The sequence below is a fragment of the Rhinoderma darwinii genome, chromosome 6 (genome assembly GCF_050947455.1).
Source record: "Rhinoderma darwinii isolate aRhiDar2 chromosome 6, aRhiDar2.hap1, whole genome shotgun sequence".
NCBI classification, from domain to species: Eukaryota; Metazoa; Chordata; class Amphibia; order Anura; family Rhinodermatidae; genus Rhinoderma; species Rhinoderma darwinii.
In genome coordinates, this window is record NC_134692.1 from 2,458,463 (window position 1) to 2,472,088 (window position 13,626).

The window sequence follows — 13,626 nt, forward strand, 5'->3', positions numbered from 1 at the left end:
TTACGTGTGAACGTCTTACGGTGATTGTAGATTACCGCCACTGCATCTGGTGCGCCTGCGGCCGCCATTACTCTTGAGGTCACCGGGACATGAAGGATTTGACCTCCAGAGATACAATGTATCCGTTGTTATGCCACGCTGCGTCATGTGACCTGGGTGGGGGGTGAGCACGCTGTCAGGACGGATCCCGGGACGTACACAATGTACAGTACAATCCGGGCGTGACCGCGTAACAACAACACCGCGCGCTGAGTATAATCCGCGGAGATTTCATGCACCGCCCCGGGCGCAGCGTTAACGTGTTATATAATCATCTACATTACTGATCTGCAACGGTGGCTCTCCAGGGGCCACTGATGGGAGTTGTCGTCATAAAACAGCTGGAGAGCCAAGAGTTGAGGAACACTAATCTAGATCATAACACCAGATATCACCACTGGGGGCAGCGTTCTATGGGTGTCCACACAACGACATGACAGCTTCAGTACAGAAAACGGTAGACAAGACCTGACGGTTTTGTACTAAGACTCGTTTAGAAAAGCGATCAAGTGCAGTTCAGGAGAACAAGGCCGGCCGCCTGGTCGCTACAGGACGAGGGTACGTTTTATTTGCCCCAGTATTCGCTGCGCCTAAAGTTGCAACAATTCCAATCGCTGCACTGTGTATATGTATCCTCCTGTATGGTTCATGACATGTAGCGTTCATATACTGATACATTGTAACAAAAACCTCAGATGTGAGAAGCAAGGTACTGTATCAGTGTAAACAATCCTCTCCAGCAGCACAAATCTCTCTCCTATTCTGACATAATACATGTCACAGCTGAGGATTTGTTACAATGTATCAGTGTGCACAATCTTCTGTGAGAAACACAGCGGCAGGCAAGATCAAGCCAGGTTTTAGCCTTTGGATGTAGACAATGAATGTTTCCATTCACTGACAGCAAGCAGGTATTGTGAAAAATTGTGAAGAATTGAAGCACAAAGTCTATTAGTGAGCGGCAGACCTTATGGTTACGCTGTGATTTGGATGAACCTGAAGCTTCCGGGTGCCACATGGAGAGGGGTCGGCGCACGTGTAACGGATTCTCCCCGCTGTAGGTCGTGACTTGGGGTCCCTGCCGCCTTCTCCTCATTAACTCTGTGGCCTCTTATTACTTGCAGCTGCCTCTTTGTAGTTGACGTGCTGCCGGGATGATGGATGAGTAGTCCGTCCAGGACACGCTGAGGCGATGAAACAAAGCGGTCAATGAATTCACCTTGACATAATGAGATCCGGGAAAGCTGGGTGACCAGCAGTATGGCCGGCAGCACAGCGGGGGTCGTCACCCAACTTTCCCGGACATATAGCGACATATCCCCCTCTCTGGAGCGACTACATAATGGGAGCTTTACCATTCCGGATGCTGGGAAAGCTGGGTGAGAGGGTGCGGGGACCTTTTTGCCATCTTCTGGAATGTCAGACTCGCATGATGGCGTCATCTCTTTTTCGTGTACAGATATTACGGAGCGCGGTTTTATGGAGACGACGCCTGACAGATGGCTGTAAATTCACGTCTTGTTGAATCGCGGCTCGGGAAATAAAACGAGAATTACGTCTTTTACGGGGATCGCTGTAAAATCTGATGTTCTGGCAGCAAGTGCGAAATCTAATCCTCTGATGGCAGAAAATCCCATTACGAGTCAGCGCGAGCGGATAATTACTTCATTCTATTCCACGTCCGATAGAGGAGACGACGCAGCACACAACTGCTCGTAAGTAGATTCAATATGGCAGCCGGCACCTGCACCGCCCCCTACTCCATTACCGAGTTCTCTCCTACATGAATAATAGTCAGGTGGTCACCCAGCTTCCCATGGATCCTGAGCGTCAGATAAATCCACATGGTTATACCCTGCACCCGCACTCCTATTGTGTGTCAGTCTTCACTGTAGGTCTGGAATTCTATTAATGAACCAGGAAGTTCAGGATGATCAGATCCCCCATGTAACGTCCTTAGTATCCAACAACATAAATACTGACAAGCGCACAGCAGGGAAACAACGGCGCCTGCACTGTGATCCTGTGACCAGCGTCAGGAAGTTCACCTCGTAACCGAGCAGCGGAATGTGGAGGAACCAGTCCGTCCGGCTTCTCTCCATTCTGGGATTTTGTCTTGCTGGGGGTATCGTGGTATCAGTGTAGGGGGGGGGGGGTTAATAAGCAGGAAATTAACCTGTGGGGGGGTTGCAGGTGTAACGTTATTATGGGAATCGCTCCGGTATAGGGGCCGGTAGTGTTTTGGCCACATCATTTTTGCAGGTGGTGCAGCAATTTGCGGTAAAACTTGTGGGACTACCGGCCTAAGGGTCTATTCACATGTTGCGGCAAATACAGCAATACGACTGCAGAGACTGCGTGATTACATTGTTAGTGATGCCGTCATAACGGCGCAGACATCGCAGAGTCGCCGCAGATTACGCTCCAGTCAGGACACGATCTGTAGCAGTGAGCTCCGCGCGGTCATGTGATCACTAGATCCACGCTGTCCACACATCCGCTCGCTCTTCCCAAGTTCCCTCCTGCAGCAGTTGTGTGTGACGGCGCCACGTGGTGCCGCTAATCATCCAAAGGAACACGCATCACAGGCGGATGCTGCGGACTGGTGCCGATCTGTGACGATCAGTGCCCTAGTGAAGTGTAAGCTCTTGGGGTTAGACCTCAGTGTGGTCGCAGGATGGGGTGAGACCTGAGTACGACCGTTCTTCCATCTCATTTCTAAAGCTTCAATGTAAGGAATCTGCAGCATTTTGTCTGACGTGTAATCTGCTGCACTTATATACAGATGTAGAAACGGCCGACAGGACACGACAACCAAGAGGCTAGAGAACTACAAATCCCAGAGTGCCGGCCAACTCAACTACTCCTGCATCATGTATACAAGACAGGAGACGGCAGCGACCTTGAGGTTACAGCGTACACACACGAAAACCAAGGTTAAGGTCCCTTTACACGTGCCAATGATTGAGCAAACGAGCGCTCAGACGTGTAAACAGAGAAAACGAGCGCTCAGACGTGTAAACAGAGAAAACGAGCGCTCAGACGTGTAAAGAGAAAACGAGCGCTCAGACGTGTAAAGAGAAAACGAGCGCTCAGACGTGTAAACGGCAAACGAGCGCTCAGACGTGTAAACAGAGAAAACGAGCGCTCAGACGTGTAAACAGCAAACGAGCGCTCAGACGTGTAAACAGCAAACGAGCGCTCAGACGTGTAAACAGAGCAAACGAGCGCTCAGACGTGTAAAGAGAAAACGAGCGCTCAGACGTGTAAACAGAGAAAACGAGCGCTCAGACGTGTAAAGAGAAAACGAGCGCTCAGACGTGTAAAGAGAAAACGAGCGCTGAGACGTGTAAAGAGAAAACGAGCGCTCAGACGTGTAAACAGCAAACGAGCGCTCAGACGTGTAAACGGCAAACGAGCGCTCAGACGTGTAAACGGCAAACGAGCGCTCAGACGTGTAAACGGAGAAAACGAGCGCTCAGACGTGTAACGAGCGCTCAGACGTGTAAACAGCAAACGAGCGCTCAGACGTGTGAACAGAGAAAATGAGCGCTGACGTGTAAACAGAGAAAACGAGCGCTCAGACGTGTAAACAGAGAAAACGAGCGCTCAGACGTGTAAACAGAGAAAACGAGCGCTCAGACGTGTAAACAGCAAACGAGCGCTCAGACGTGTAAACGGCAAACGAGCGCTCAGACGTGTAAACGGAGAAAACGAGCGCTCAGACGTGTAACGAGCGCTCAGACGTGTAAACAGCAAACGAGCGCTCAGACGTGTGAACAGAGAAAACGAGCGCTGACGTGTAAACAGAGAAAACGAGCGCTCAGACGTGTAAACAGAGAAAACGAGCGCTCAGACGTGTAAACAGAGAAAACGAGCGCTCAGACGTGTAAACAGCAAACGAGCGCTCAGACGTGTAAACGGCAAACGAGCGCTCAGACGTGTAAACGGAGAAAACGAGCGCTCAGACGTGTAACGAGCGCTCAGACGTGTAAACAGCAAACGAGCGCTCAGACGTGTGAACAGAGAAAACGAGCGCTGACGTGTAAACAGAGAAAACGAGCGCTCAGACGTGTAAACAGAGAAAACGAGCGCTCAGATGTGTAAACAGCAAACGAGCGCTCAGACGTGTAAACAGCAAACGAGCGCTCAGACGTGTAAACAGCAAACGAGCGCTCAGACGTGTAAACAGCAAACGAGCGCTCAGACGTGTAAACAGCAAACGAGCGCTCAGACGTGTAAACAGCAAACGAGCGCTCAGACGTGTAAACAGCAAACGAGCGCTCAGACGTGTAAACAGAGAAAACGAGCGCTCAGACGTGTAAACAGAGAAAACGAGCGCTCAGACGTGTAAACAGAGAAAACGAGCGCTCAGACGTGTAAACAGAGAAAACGAGCGCTCAGACGTGTAAACAGAGAAAACGAGCGCTCAGACGTGTAAACAGCAAACGAGCGCTCAGACGTGTAAACCGAGAAAACGAGCGCTCAGACGTGTAAACGGCAAACGAGCGCTCAGACGTGTAAACGGCAAACGAGCGCTCAGACGTGTAAACAGAGAAAACGAGCGCTCAGACGTGTAAACAGAGAAAACGAGCGCTCAGACGTGTAAACAGAGAAAACGAGAGCTCAGACGTGTAAACCGAGCAAACGAGCGCTCAGACGTGTAAACAGAGAAAACGAGCGCTCAGACGTGTAAAGAGAAAACGAGCGCTCAGACATGTAAACAGCAAACGAGCGCTCAGACATGTAACGGCAAACGAGCGCTCAGACGTGTAAACAGAGAAAACGAGCGCTCAGACGTGTAAACAGCAAACGAGTGCTCAGACGTGTAAACAGCAAACGAGCGCTCAGACGTGTAAACAGAGAAAACGAGCGCTCAGACATGTAAACAGAGAAAACGAGCGCTCAGACGTGTAAAGAGAAAACGAGCGCTCAGACGTGTAAACAGAGAAAACGAGCGCTCAGACATGTAAACAGCAAACGAGCGCTCAGACATGTAACGGCAAACGAGCGCTCAGACGTGTAAACGGCAAACGAGCGCTCAGACGTGTAAACGGATGTAGTCCTGTAGATAGTTTTAAACTTAGTAATTTTATACACACAGTATCATCGCGATATGGTGCGGTCCTGTAGATGCGGTCCTGTAGATGCGGTCCTGTAGATGCGGTCCTGTAGATGCGGTCCTGTAGATGCGGTCCTGTAGATGCGGTCCTGTAGATGCGGTCCTGTAGATGCGGTCCTGTAGATGGAGTCCTGTAGATGGAGTCCTGTAGATGGAGTCCTGTAGATGCAGTCCTGTAGATGCAGTCCTGTAGATGCAGTCCTGTAGATGCAGTCCTGTAGATGCAGTCCTGTAGATGCAGTCCTGTAGATGCAGTCCTGTAGATGCAGTCCTGTAGATGCAGTCCTGTAGATGCAGTCCTGTAGATGCAGTCCTGTAGATGCAGTCCTGTAGATGCAGTCCTGTAGATGCAGTCCTGTAGATGCAGTCCTGTAGATGCAGTCCTGTAGATGCAGTCCTGTAGATGTAGTCCTGTAGATGCAGTCCTGTAGATGCAGTCCTGTAGATGCAGTCCTGTAGATGCAGTCCTGTAGATGCAGTCCTGTAGATGTAGTCCTGTAGATAGTCCTGTAGATGCAGTCCTGTAGATGCAGTCCTGTAGATGTAGTCCTGTAGATGTAGTCCTGTAGATGTAGTCCTGTAGATGCAGTCCTGTAGATGTAGTCCTGTAGATGTAGTCCTGTAGATGTAGTCCTGTAGATGTAGTCCTGTAGATGCAGTCCTGTAGATGCAGTCCTGTAGATGCAGTCCTGTAGATGCAGTCCTGTAGATGTAGTCCTGTAGATGTAGTCCTGTAGATAGTCCTGTAGATACAGTCCTGTAGATGTAGTCCTGTAGATGTAGTCCTGTAGATGTAGTCCTGTAGATGTAGTCCTGTAGATGTAGTCCTGTAGATGTAGTCCTGTAGATGTAGTCCTGTAGATGTAGTCCTGTAGATGTAGTCCTGTAGATAGTCCTGTGTATTGCCACATGATGTTTTGTAGAACTGACAACCTGACACTGGGTGGAGGACACATTCCCGGCACGTCACAACGGCTGGTGGTTCCCTGGGTGACCTGATGAGGACTCGATGGAGCCGCTGCTAAGCCGGAATAAACCCATAACAAACCCGTCCAGAAGGAGAAAAAAGTCCCCGAGCGCCCGGTGAAGGGTTAAAAATATAAGTTTAATGACAGCAGAAATCATGATAAACTGGGAACATCCCGTAAAGATGAAGGACGGCGGCGGCGCTGGCGGCAGCGCACATTTACTGGAGGGTCTCCTAGAAGAGGGAAGGATCAGACCCCCTGCTGATGTCAGGGATATGGGGGAAGGGGGATCACCGGGCACGTCCAGCTTTACCGCATGCACCCGCCGACCTGGGTGCGAACGACTCCATCTTTACGACTTTTCTGATTGTTCGCCACCGTCTGTAATCAGATCGGGATAAGGGAATTCCTGCAGAATGAGCGCAGCCCTGACACGTTACCGACACGTTACCGACACGTTACTGACACGTTACCGACACGTTACCGACACGTTACCGCTGCACCTCAGTGGTTACAATGTGTCGCACTGTTTGATACATTCATTCCGCGCTCACCGTGGAAACTGCTCCGATACAGATTGGACGCTCGGTCACATGGTGGGAAGACCTCTCCGGGTCACTGAATTGCGCACAGTTTAAGCCAAATTTCTCGCCAAACTCTCGTCCACCTGTAAAAACCATCAGACGCAGAACGACAGAAACCGAGACAAAGCTCTTAATTCAAAACATCCGACCGGTCACTGGACGACAGCGCAGGACGCTAATAGAAACCTTCCCTGATGAGCTGCTCAACATCAAAGAAGAGGGGGAGGAGGAGGAGGAATGCTCTGCAGATGTGGCCCCTGCTGGGAGAGGACACACGATGAAGCCGCTTACTCTGCTCTATATTTTAACATAAACCAATAAGGTTCCAGACATCCCGCAGACAAAAAGCATAAAAACAAAGGCAATGATGGACAGATACGGGAAGGTGGCGGCAGGCAGGGGCGGGGAGACGGCGGCAGGCAGGGGCGGGGAGACGGCGGCAGGCAGGGGCGGGGAGACGGCGGCAGGCAGGGGCGGGGAGACGGCGGCAGGCAGTTACGGGGAGGCGGTGGCGGCAGGCAGGGGCGGGGAGGTGGCGGCAGGCAGGTGCGGGGAGATGGCGGCAGGCAGGTGCGGGGAGACGGCGGCAGGCAGGGGCGGGGAGATGGCGGCAGGCAGGGGCGGGGAGGTGGCGGCAGGCAGGGGCGGGGAGGCGGCGGGGAGGTGTCGGCAGGCAGTTACGGGGAGGCAGCGGCGGCAGGCAGGGGCGGTGGCGGCAGGTAGGGGCGGGGAGACGGCGGCAGGCAGGGGCGGGGAGGTGGCGGCAGGCAGGTGCGGGGAGACGGCGGCAGGCAGGTGCGGGGAGACGGCGGCAGGTAGGGGCGGGGAGACGGCGGCAGGTAGGGGCGGGGAGACGGCGGCAGGCAGGGGCGGGGAGACGGCGGCAGGCAGGTGCGGGGAGACGGCGGCAGGCAGGTGCGGGGAGACGGCGGCAGGCAGGTGCGGGGAGACGGCGGCAGGCAGGTGCGGGGAGACGGCGGCAGGCAGGTGCGGGGAGACGGCGGCAGGCAGGTGCGGGGAGACGGCGGCAGGCAGGTGCGGGGAGACGGCGGCAGGCAGGTGCGGGGAGACGGCGGCAGGCAGAGGCGGGGAGGAGGCGGCGGCAGGCAGGGGCGGGGAGGAGGCGGCGGCAGGCAGGGGCGGGGAGGTGGCGGCAGGCAGGGGCGGGGAGGTGGAGGCAGGGGCGGGGAGGTGGAGGCAGGCAGGGGCGGGGAGGAGGCGGCGGCAGGCAGGGGCGGGGAGGAGGCGGCGGCAGGCAGGGGCAGGGAGGTGGAGGCAGGCAGGGGCGGGGAGCACCACCCGCAGCATTGGTTCAGTTTTTTACTCCAAAATACAGATGGTGATGAAGCTTTTAATAAACGTCATTAATCGTGTGACTGCAAAACCTGCCGCATCCCCCACTTCTCCTCGTTAGCACCATAGTCCTAGACTGTCACATTAGACCGTAGTCCTAGACTGTCACATTAGACCGTAGTCCTCGATTGTCACATTAGACCGTAGTCCTAGACTGTCACATTAGACCATAGTCCTAGACTGCCACATTACACTGTAGTCCTAGACTGTCACATTAGACCATAGTCCTAGACTGCCACATTACACTGTAGTTCTAGACTGTCACATTAGACCATAGTCCTAGACCGTCACATTACACCATAGTCCTAGACTGTCACATTAGACCGTAGTCCGATTGTCACATTAGACCGTAATCCTAGACTGTCACATTAGACCGTAGTCCTAGACTGTCACATTAGACCGTAGTCCTAGACTGTCACATTAGACCGTAATCCTAGACTGTCACATTAGACCGTAGTCCTAGACTGTCACATTAGACCGTAGTCCTAGACTGTCACATTAGACCGTAATCCTAGACTGTCACATTAGACCGTAGTCCTAGACTGTCACATTAGACCGTAGTCCTAGACTGTCACATTAGACCATAGTCCTAGACTGCCACATTACACTGTAGTCCTAGACTGTCACATTAGACCATAGTCCTAGACTGCCACATTACACTGTAGTCCTAGACTGTCACATTAGACCATAGTCCTAGACTGTCACATTACACCGTAGTCCTAGACCGTCACATTACACCGTAGTCCTAGACTGTCACATTAGACCGTAGTCCTAGACTGTCACATTAGACCGTAGTCCTAGACTGTCACATTAGACCGTAGTCCTAGACTGTCACATTAGACCATAGTCCTAGACTGTCACATTAGACCATAGTCCTAGACTGTCACATTAGACCATAGTCCTAGACCGTCACATTACACCATAGTCCTAGACTGTCACATTAGACCGTAGTCCGATTGTCACATTAGACCGTAATCCTAGACTGTCACATTAGACCGTAGTCCTAGACTGTCACATTAGACCGTAGTCCTCAATTGTCACATTAGACCGTAATCCTAGACTGTCACATTAGACCGTAGTCCTAGACTGTCACATTAGACCATAGTCCTAGACTGCCACATTACACTGTAGTCCTAGACTGTCACATTAGACCATAGTCCTAGACTGCCACATTACACTGTAGTCCTAGACTGTCACATTAGACCATAGTCCTAGGCCGTCACATTAGACCGTAGTCCTAGACTGTCACATTACACCGTAGTCCTAGACTGTCAAATAATACCGTAGTCCTAGACTGTCACATTAGACCGTAGTCCTCGATTGTCACATTAGACCGTAGTCCTAGACTGTCACATTAGACCGTAGTCCTAGACTGTCACATTAGACCGTAGTCCTAGACCGTCACATTAGACCGTAGTCCTAGACCGTCACATTAGACCGTAGTCCTAGACCGTCACATTAGACCGTAGTCCTAGACTGTCACATTACACCGTAGTCCTAGACTGTCACATTACACCGTAGTCCTAGGCCGTCACATTAGACCGTAGTCCTAGCCCGTCACATTAGACCGTAGTCCTAGACTGCCACATTACACTGTAGTCCTAGACTGTCACATTAGACCATAGTCCTAGACTGTCACATTACATCGTAGTCCTAGACTGTCACATTAGACCGTAGTCCTAGACTGTCACATTAGACCGTAGTCCTAGACCGTCACATTAGACCGTAGTCCTAGACTGTCACATTAGACCATAGTCCTAGACTGTCACATTACACTGTAGTCCTAGACTGTCACATTAGACCGTAGTCCTAGACTGTCACATTACATGATAGTCCTAGACTGTCACATTAGACCGTAGTCCTAGACTGTCACATTAGACCGTAGTCCTAGACTGCCACATTACACTGTAGTTCTAGACTGTCACATTAGACTGTAGTCCTAGACCGTCACATTAGACCGTAGTCCTAGACCGTCACATTAGACCGTAGTCCTAGCCCTTCACATTAGACCGTAGTCCTAGACCGTCACATTAGACCATAGTCCTAGACTGTCACATTAGACCGTAGTCCTAGACCGTCACATTAGACCGTAGTCCTAGACCGTCACATCAGACCATAGTCCTAGCCCGTCACATTAGACCGTAGTCCTAGACCGTCACATTAGACCGTAGTCCTAGACCGTCACATTAGACCGTAGTCCTAGACCGTCACATTAGACCGTAGTCCTAGACTGTCCCATTAGACCGTAGTCCTAGACCGTCACATTAGACCATAGTCCTAGACCGTCACATTAGACCGTAGTCCTAGCCCGTCACATTAGACCGTAGTCCTAGACCGCCACATTAGACCATAGTCCTAGACCGTCACATTAGACCATAGTCCTAGACCGTCACATTAGACCGTAGTCCTAGACCGTCACATTAGACCGTAGTCCTAGACTGTCCCATTAGACCGTAGTCCTAGACTGTCCCATTAGACCGTAGTCCTAGACTGTCCCATTAGACCGTAGTCCTAGACTGTCCCATTAGACCGTAGTACTAGACCGTCACATTAGACTGTAGTCCTAGACTGTCCCATTAGACCGTAGTCCTAGACCGTCACATTAGACCGTAGTCCTAGACCGTCACATTAGACCGTAGTCCTAGACTGTCCCATTAGACCGTAGTCCTAGACTGTCACATTAGACCGTAGTCCTAGACTGTCCCATTAGACCGTAGTCCTAGACTGTCCCATTAGACCGTAGTCCTAGACTGTCACATTAGACCGTAGTCCTAGACTGTCACATTAGACCGTAGTCCTAGACTGTCCCATTAGACCGTAGTCCTAGACTGTCACATTAGACCGTAGTCCTAGACTGTCACATTAGACCGTAGTCCTAGACCGTCACATTAGACCATAGTCCTAGCCCGTCACATTAGACCATAGTCCTAGACTGTCACATTAGACCGTAGTCCTAGACTGTCACATTAGACCATAGTCCTAGCCCGTCACATTAGACCATAGTCCTAGACTGTCCCATTAGACCGTAGTCCTAGACTGTCACATTAGCCCGTAGTCCTAGACCGTCACATTAGACCGTAGTCCTAGACTGTCCCATTAGACCGTAGTCCTAGACTGTCACATTAGACCGTAGTCCTAGACTGTCCCATTAGACCGTAGTCCTAGACTGTCCCATTACACCGTAGTCCTAGGCCGTCACATTAGACCGTAGTCCTAGCCCGTCACATTAGACCGTAGTCCTAGACTGCCACATTACACTGTAGTCCTAGACTGTCACATTAGACCATAGTCCTAGACTGTCACATTACACTGTAGTCCTAGACTGTCACATTACATCGTAGTCCTAGACTGTCACATTAGACCGTAGTCCTAGACTGTCACATTAGACCGTAGTCCTAGACCGTCACATTAGACCGTAGTCCTAGACTGTCACATTAGACCATAGTCCTAGACTGTCACATTACACTGTAGTCCTAGACTGTCACATTAGACCGTAGTCCTAGACTGTCCCATTAGACCGTAGTCCTAGACTGTCCCATTAGACCGTAGTCCTAGACTGTCCCATTAGACCGTAGTCCTAGACTGTCCCATTAGACCGTAGTCCTAGACTGTCCCATTAGACCGTAGTCCTAGACCGTCACATTAGACCGTAGTCCTAGACTGTCACATTAGACCATAGTCCTAGACTGTCACATTACACTGTAGTCCTAGACTGTCCCATTAGACCGTAGTCCTAGACTGTCCCATTAGACCGTAGTCCTAGACTGTCCCATTAGACCGCCGCCATATGGTCACATGTTCGCACTTGATATTTTGTAAATCCAGGGAAAGTTTCAGTTCCCCACCCCCGACCCCTCGGTAACAATCACCAGTTATAAAATGAGCGGCTGCAACAAAAGAGCGAGAATCACCCGGGGAGAGGGTCCGAGACTACACCAGCGGCAGATACTGACCCCCAAACATACAAGAGCCCCCCCAGCACCAACATCACCCGAGACCGAGATCCAGAATAATGAGACCCCCCAAATTATCACAAGACGAGGAGAGACCTGGAAGTATCCCCCCCCCCCCCCCGCAGGGTCACAACCCAGAAACCTAACGATCTGTGACAGCGACAATCAGAGGGTAAGTATATCCACCTATAGCTGCCCCCCAATATCTGTGCCCAGTGACCCCCAATATCTGTGCCCAGTGACCCCCCCAATATCTGTGCCCAGTGACCCCCCCAATATCTGTGCCCAGTGACCCCCCCAATATCTGTGCCCAGTGACCCCCCCCAATATCTGTGCCCAGTGACCCCCCCCAATATCTGTGCCCAGTGACCCCCCCCAATATCTGTGCCCGGTGACCCCCCCAATATCTTTGCCCAGTGACCCCCCAATATTTGTGCCCAGTGGCCCCCCCCAATATCTGTGCCCAGTGGCCCCTCACCTCCCAGCAGACAGCAGCAACAGCATCTGGTGCAGAACCAGGACAGGGACAGGGAGCAGACAGGGGGGTCGCTGGGACTTCCACTCTTCATCCTCTCATGACCAGCAATGAGCAACGCCGAGCACCAGCGACTGGAAGAGGAATCACCTCAATGGCAGGAGGAGCAACAGACTGAGAGGGTGGAGCAGCTCCAGACACAGCGACCGGGGCACTGCACAGCCTCCCGTCCCCACCGCACCGTGTACCTAAACTGCTGTACCCACCGCACCATGTACCTAAACTGCCGTACCCACCGCACCGTGTACCTAAACTGCTGTACCCACCGCACCAAGTACCTAAACTGCTGTACACACTGCACCATGTACCTAAACTGCTGTACCCACCGCACCATGTACCTAAACTGCTGTACCCACCGCACCGTGTACCTAAACTGCTGTACCCACCGCACCGTGTACCTAAACTGCCGTACCCACCGCACCGTGTACCTAAACTGCTGTACCCACCGCACCGTGTACCTAAACTGCTGTACCCACCGCACCATATACCTAAACTGCTGTACCCACCGCACCATGTACCTAAACTGCTGTACCCACCGCACCGTGTACCTAAACTGCTGTACCCACCGCACCATATACCTAAACTGCTGTACCCACCGCACCGTGTACCTAAACTGCTGTACCCACCGCACCGTGTACCTAAACTGCTGTACCCACCGCACCATGTACCTAAACTGCCGTACCCACCGCACCGTGTACCTAAACTGCTGTACCCACCGCACCAAGTACCTAAACTGCTGTACCCAACGCACCGTGTACCTAAACTGCTGTACCCACCGCACCATGTACCTAAACTGCTGTACCCACCGCACCGTGTACCTAAACTGCTGTACCCACCGCACCGTGTACCTAAACTGCTGTACCCAACGCACCGTGTACCTAAACTGCTGTACCCACCGCACCGTGTACCTAAACTGCTGTACCCAACGCACCGTGTACCTAAACTGCTGTACCCACCGCACCGTGTACCTAAACTGCTGTACCCACCGCACCATGTACCTAAACTGCTGTACCCACCGCACCGTGTACCTAAACTGCTGTACCCACCGCACCGTGTACCTAAACTGCTGTAC

The 13,626-nt window shown here is 52.1% G+C and overlaps 1 protein-coding gene across 6 annotated transcripts in view; it reads right to left on the reverse strand.

Annotated features, from left to right (window-relative positions):
- KALRN (kalirin RhoGEF kinase) overlaps positions 1–13,626 on the reverse strand; it is a 263,889-nt gene that overhangs the window by 108,959 nt on the left and 141,304 nt on the right. The window contains exon 1 of one of the 6 annotated variants that reach the window (XM_075829019.1): positions 12,498–12,617. The exons of the other annotated variants lie outside the window; for them this stretch is intronic. Within the exon in view, the coding sequence (XP_075685134.1) occupies positions 12,498–12,588 (91 nt within the window). The 5' untranslated portion in view covers positions 12,589–12,617. Of the gene's footprint in view, positions 1–12,497; positions 12,618–13,626 lie in introns of those variants that run through there. 6 annotated transcript variants of the gene reach the window in all.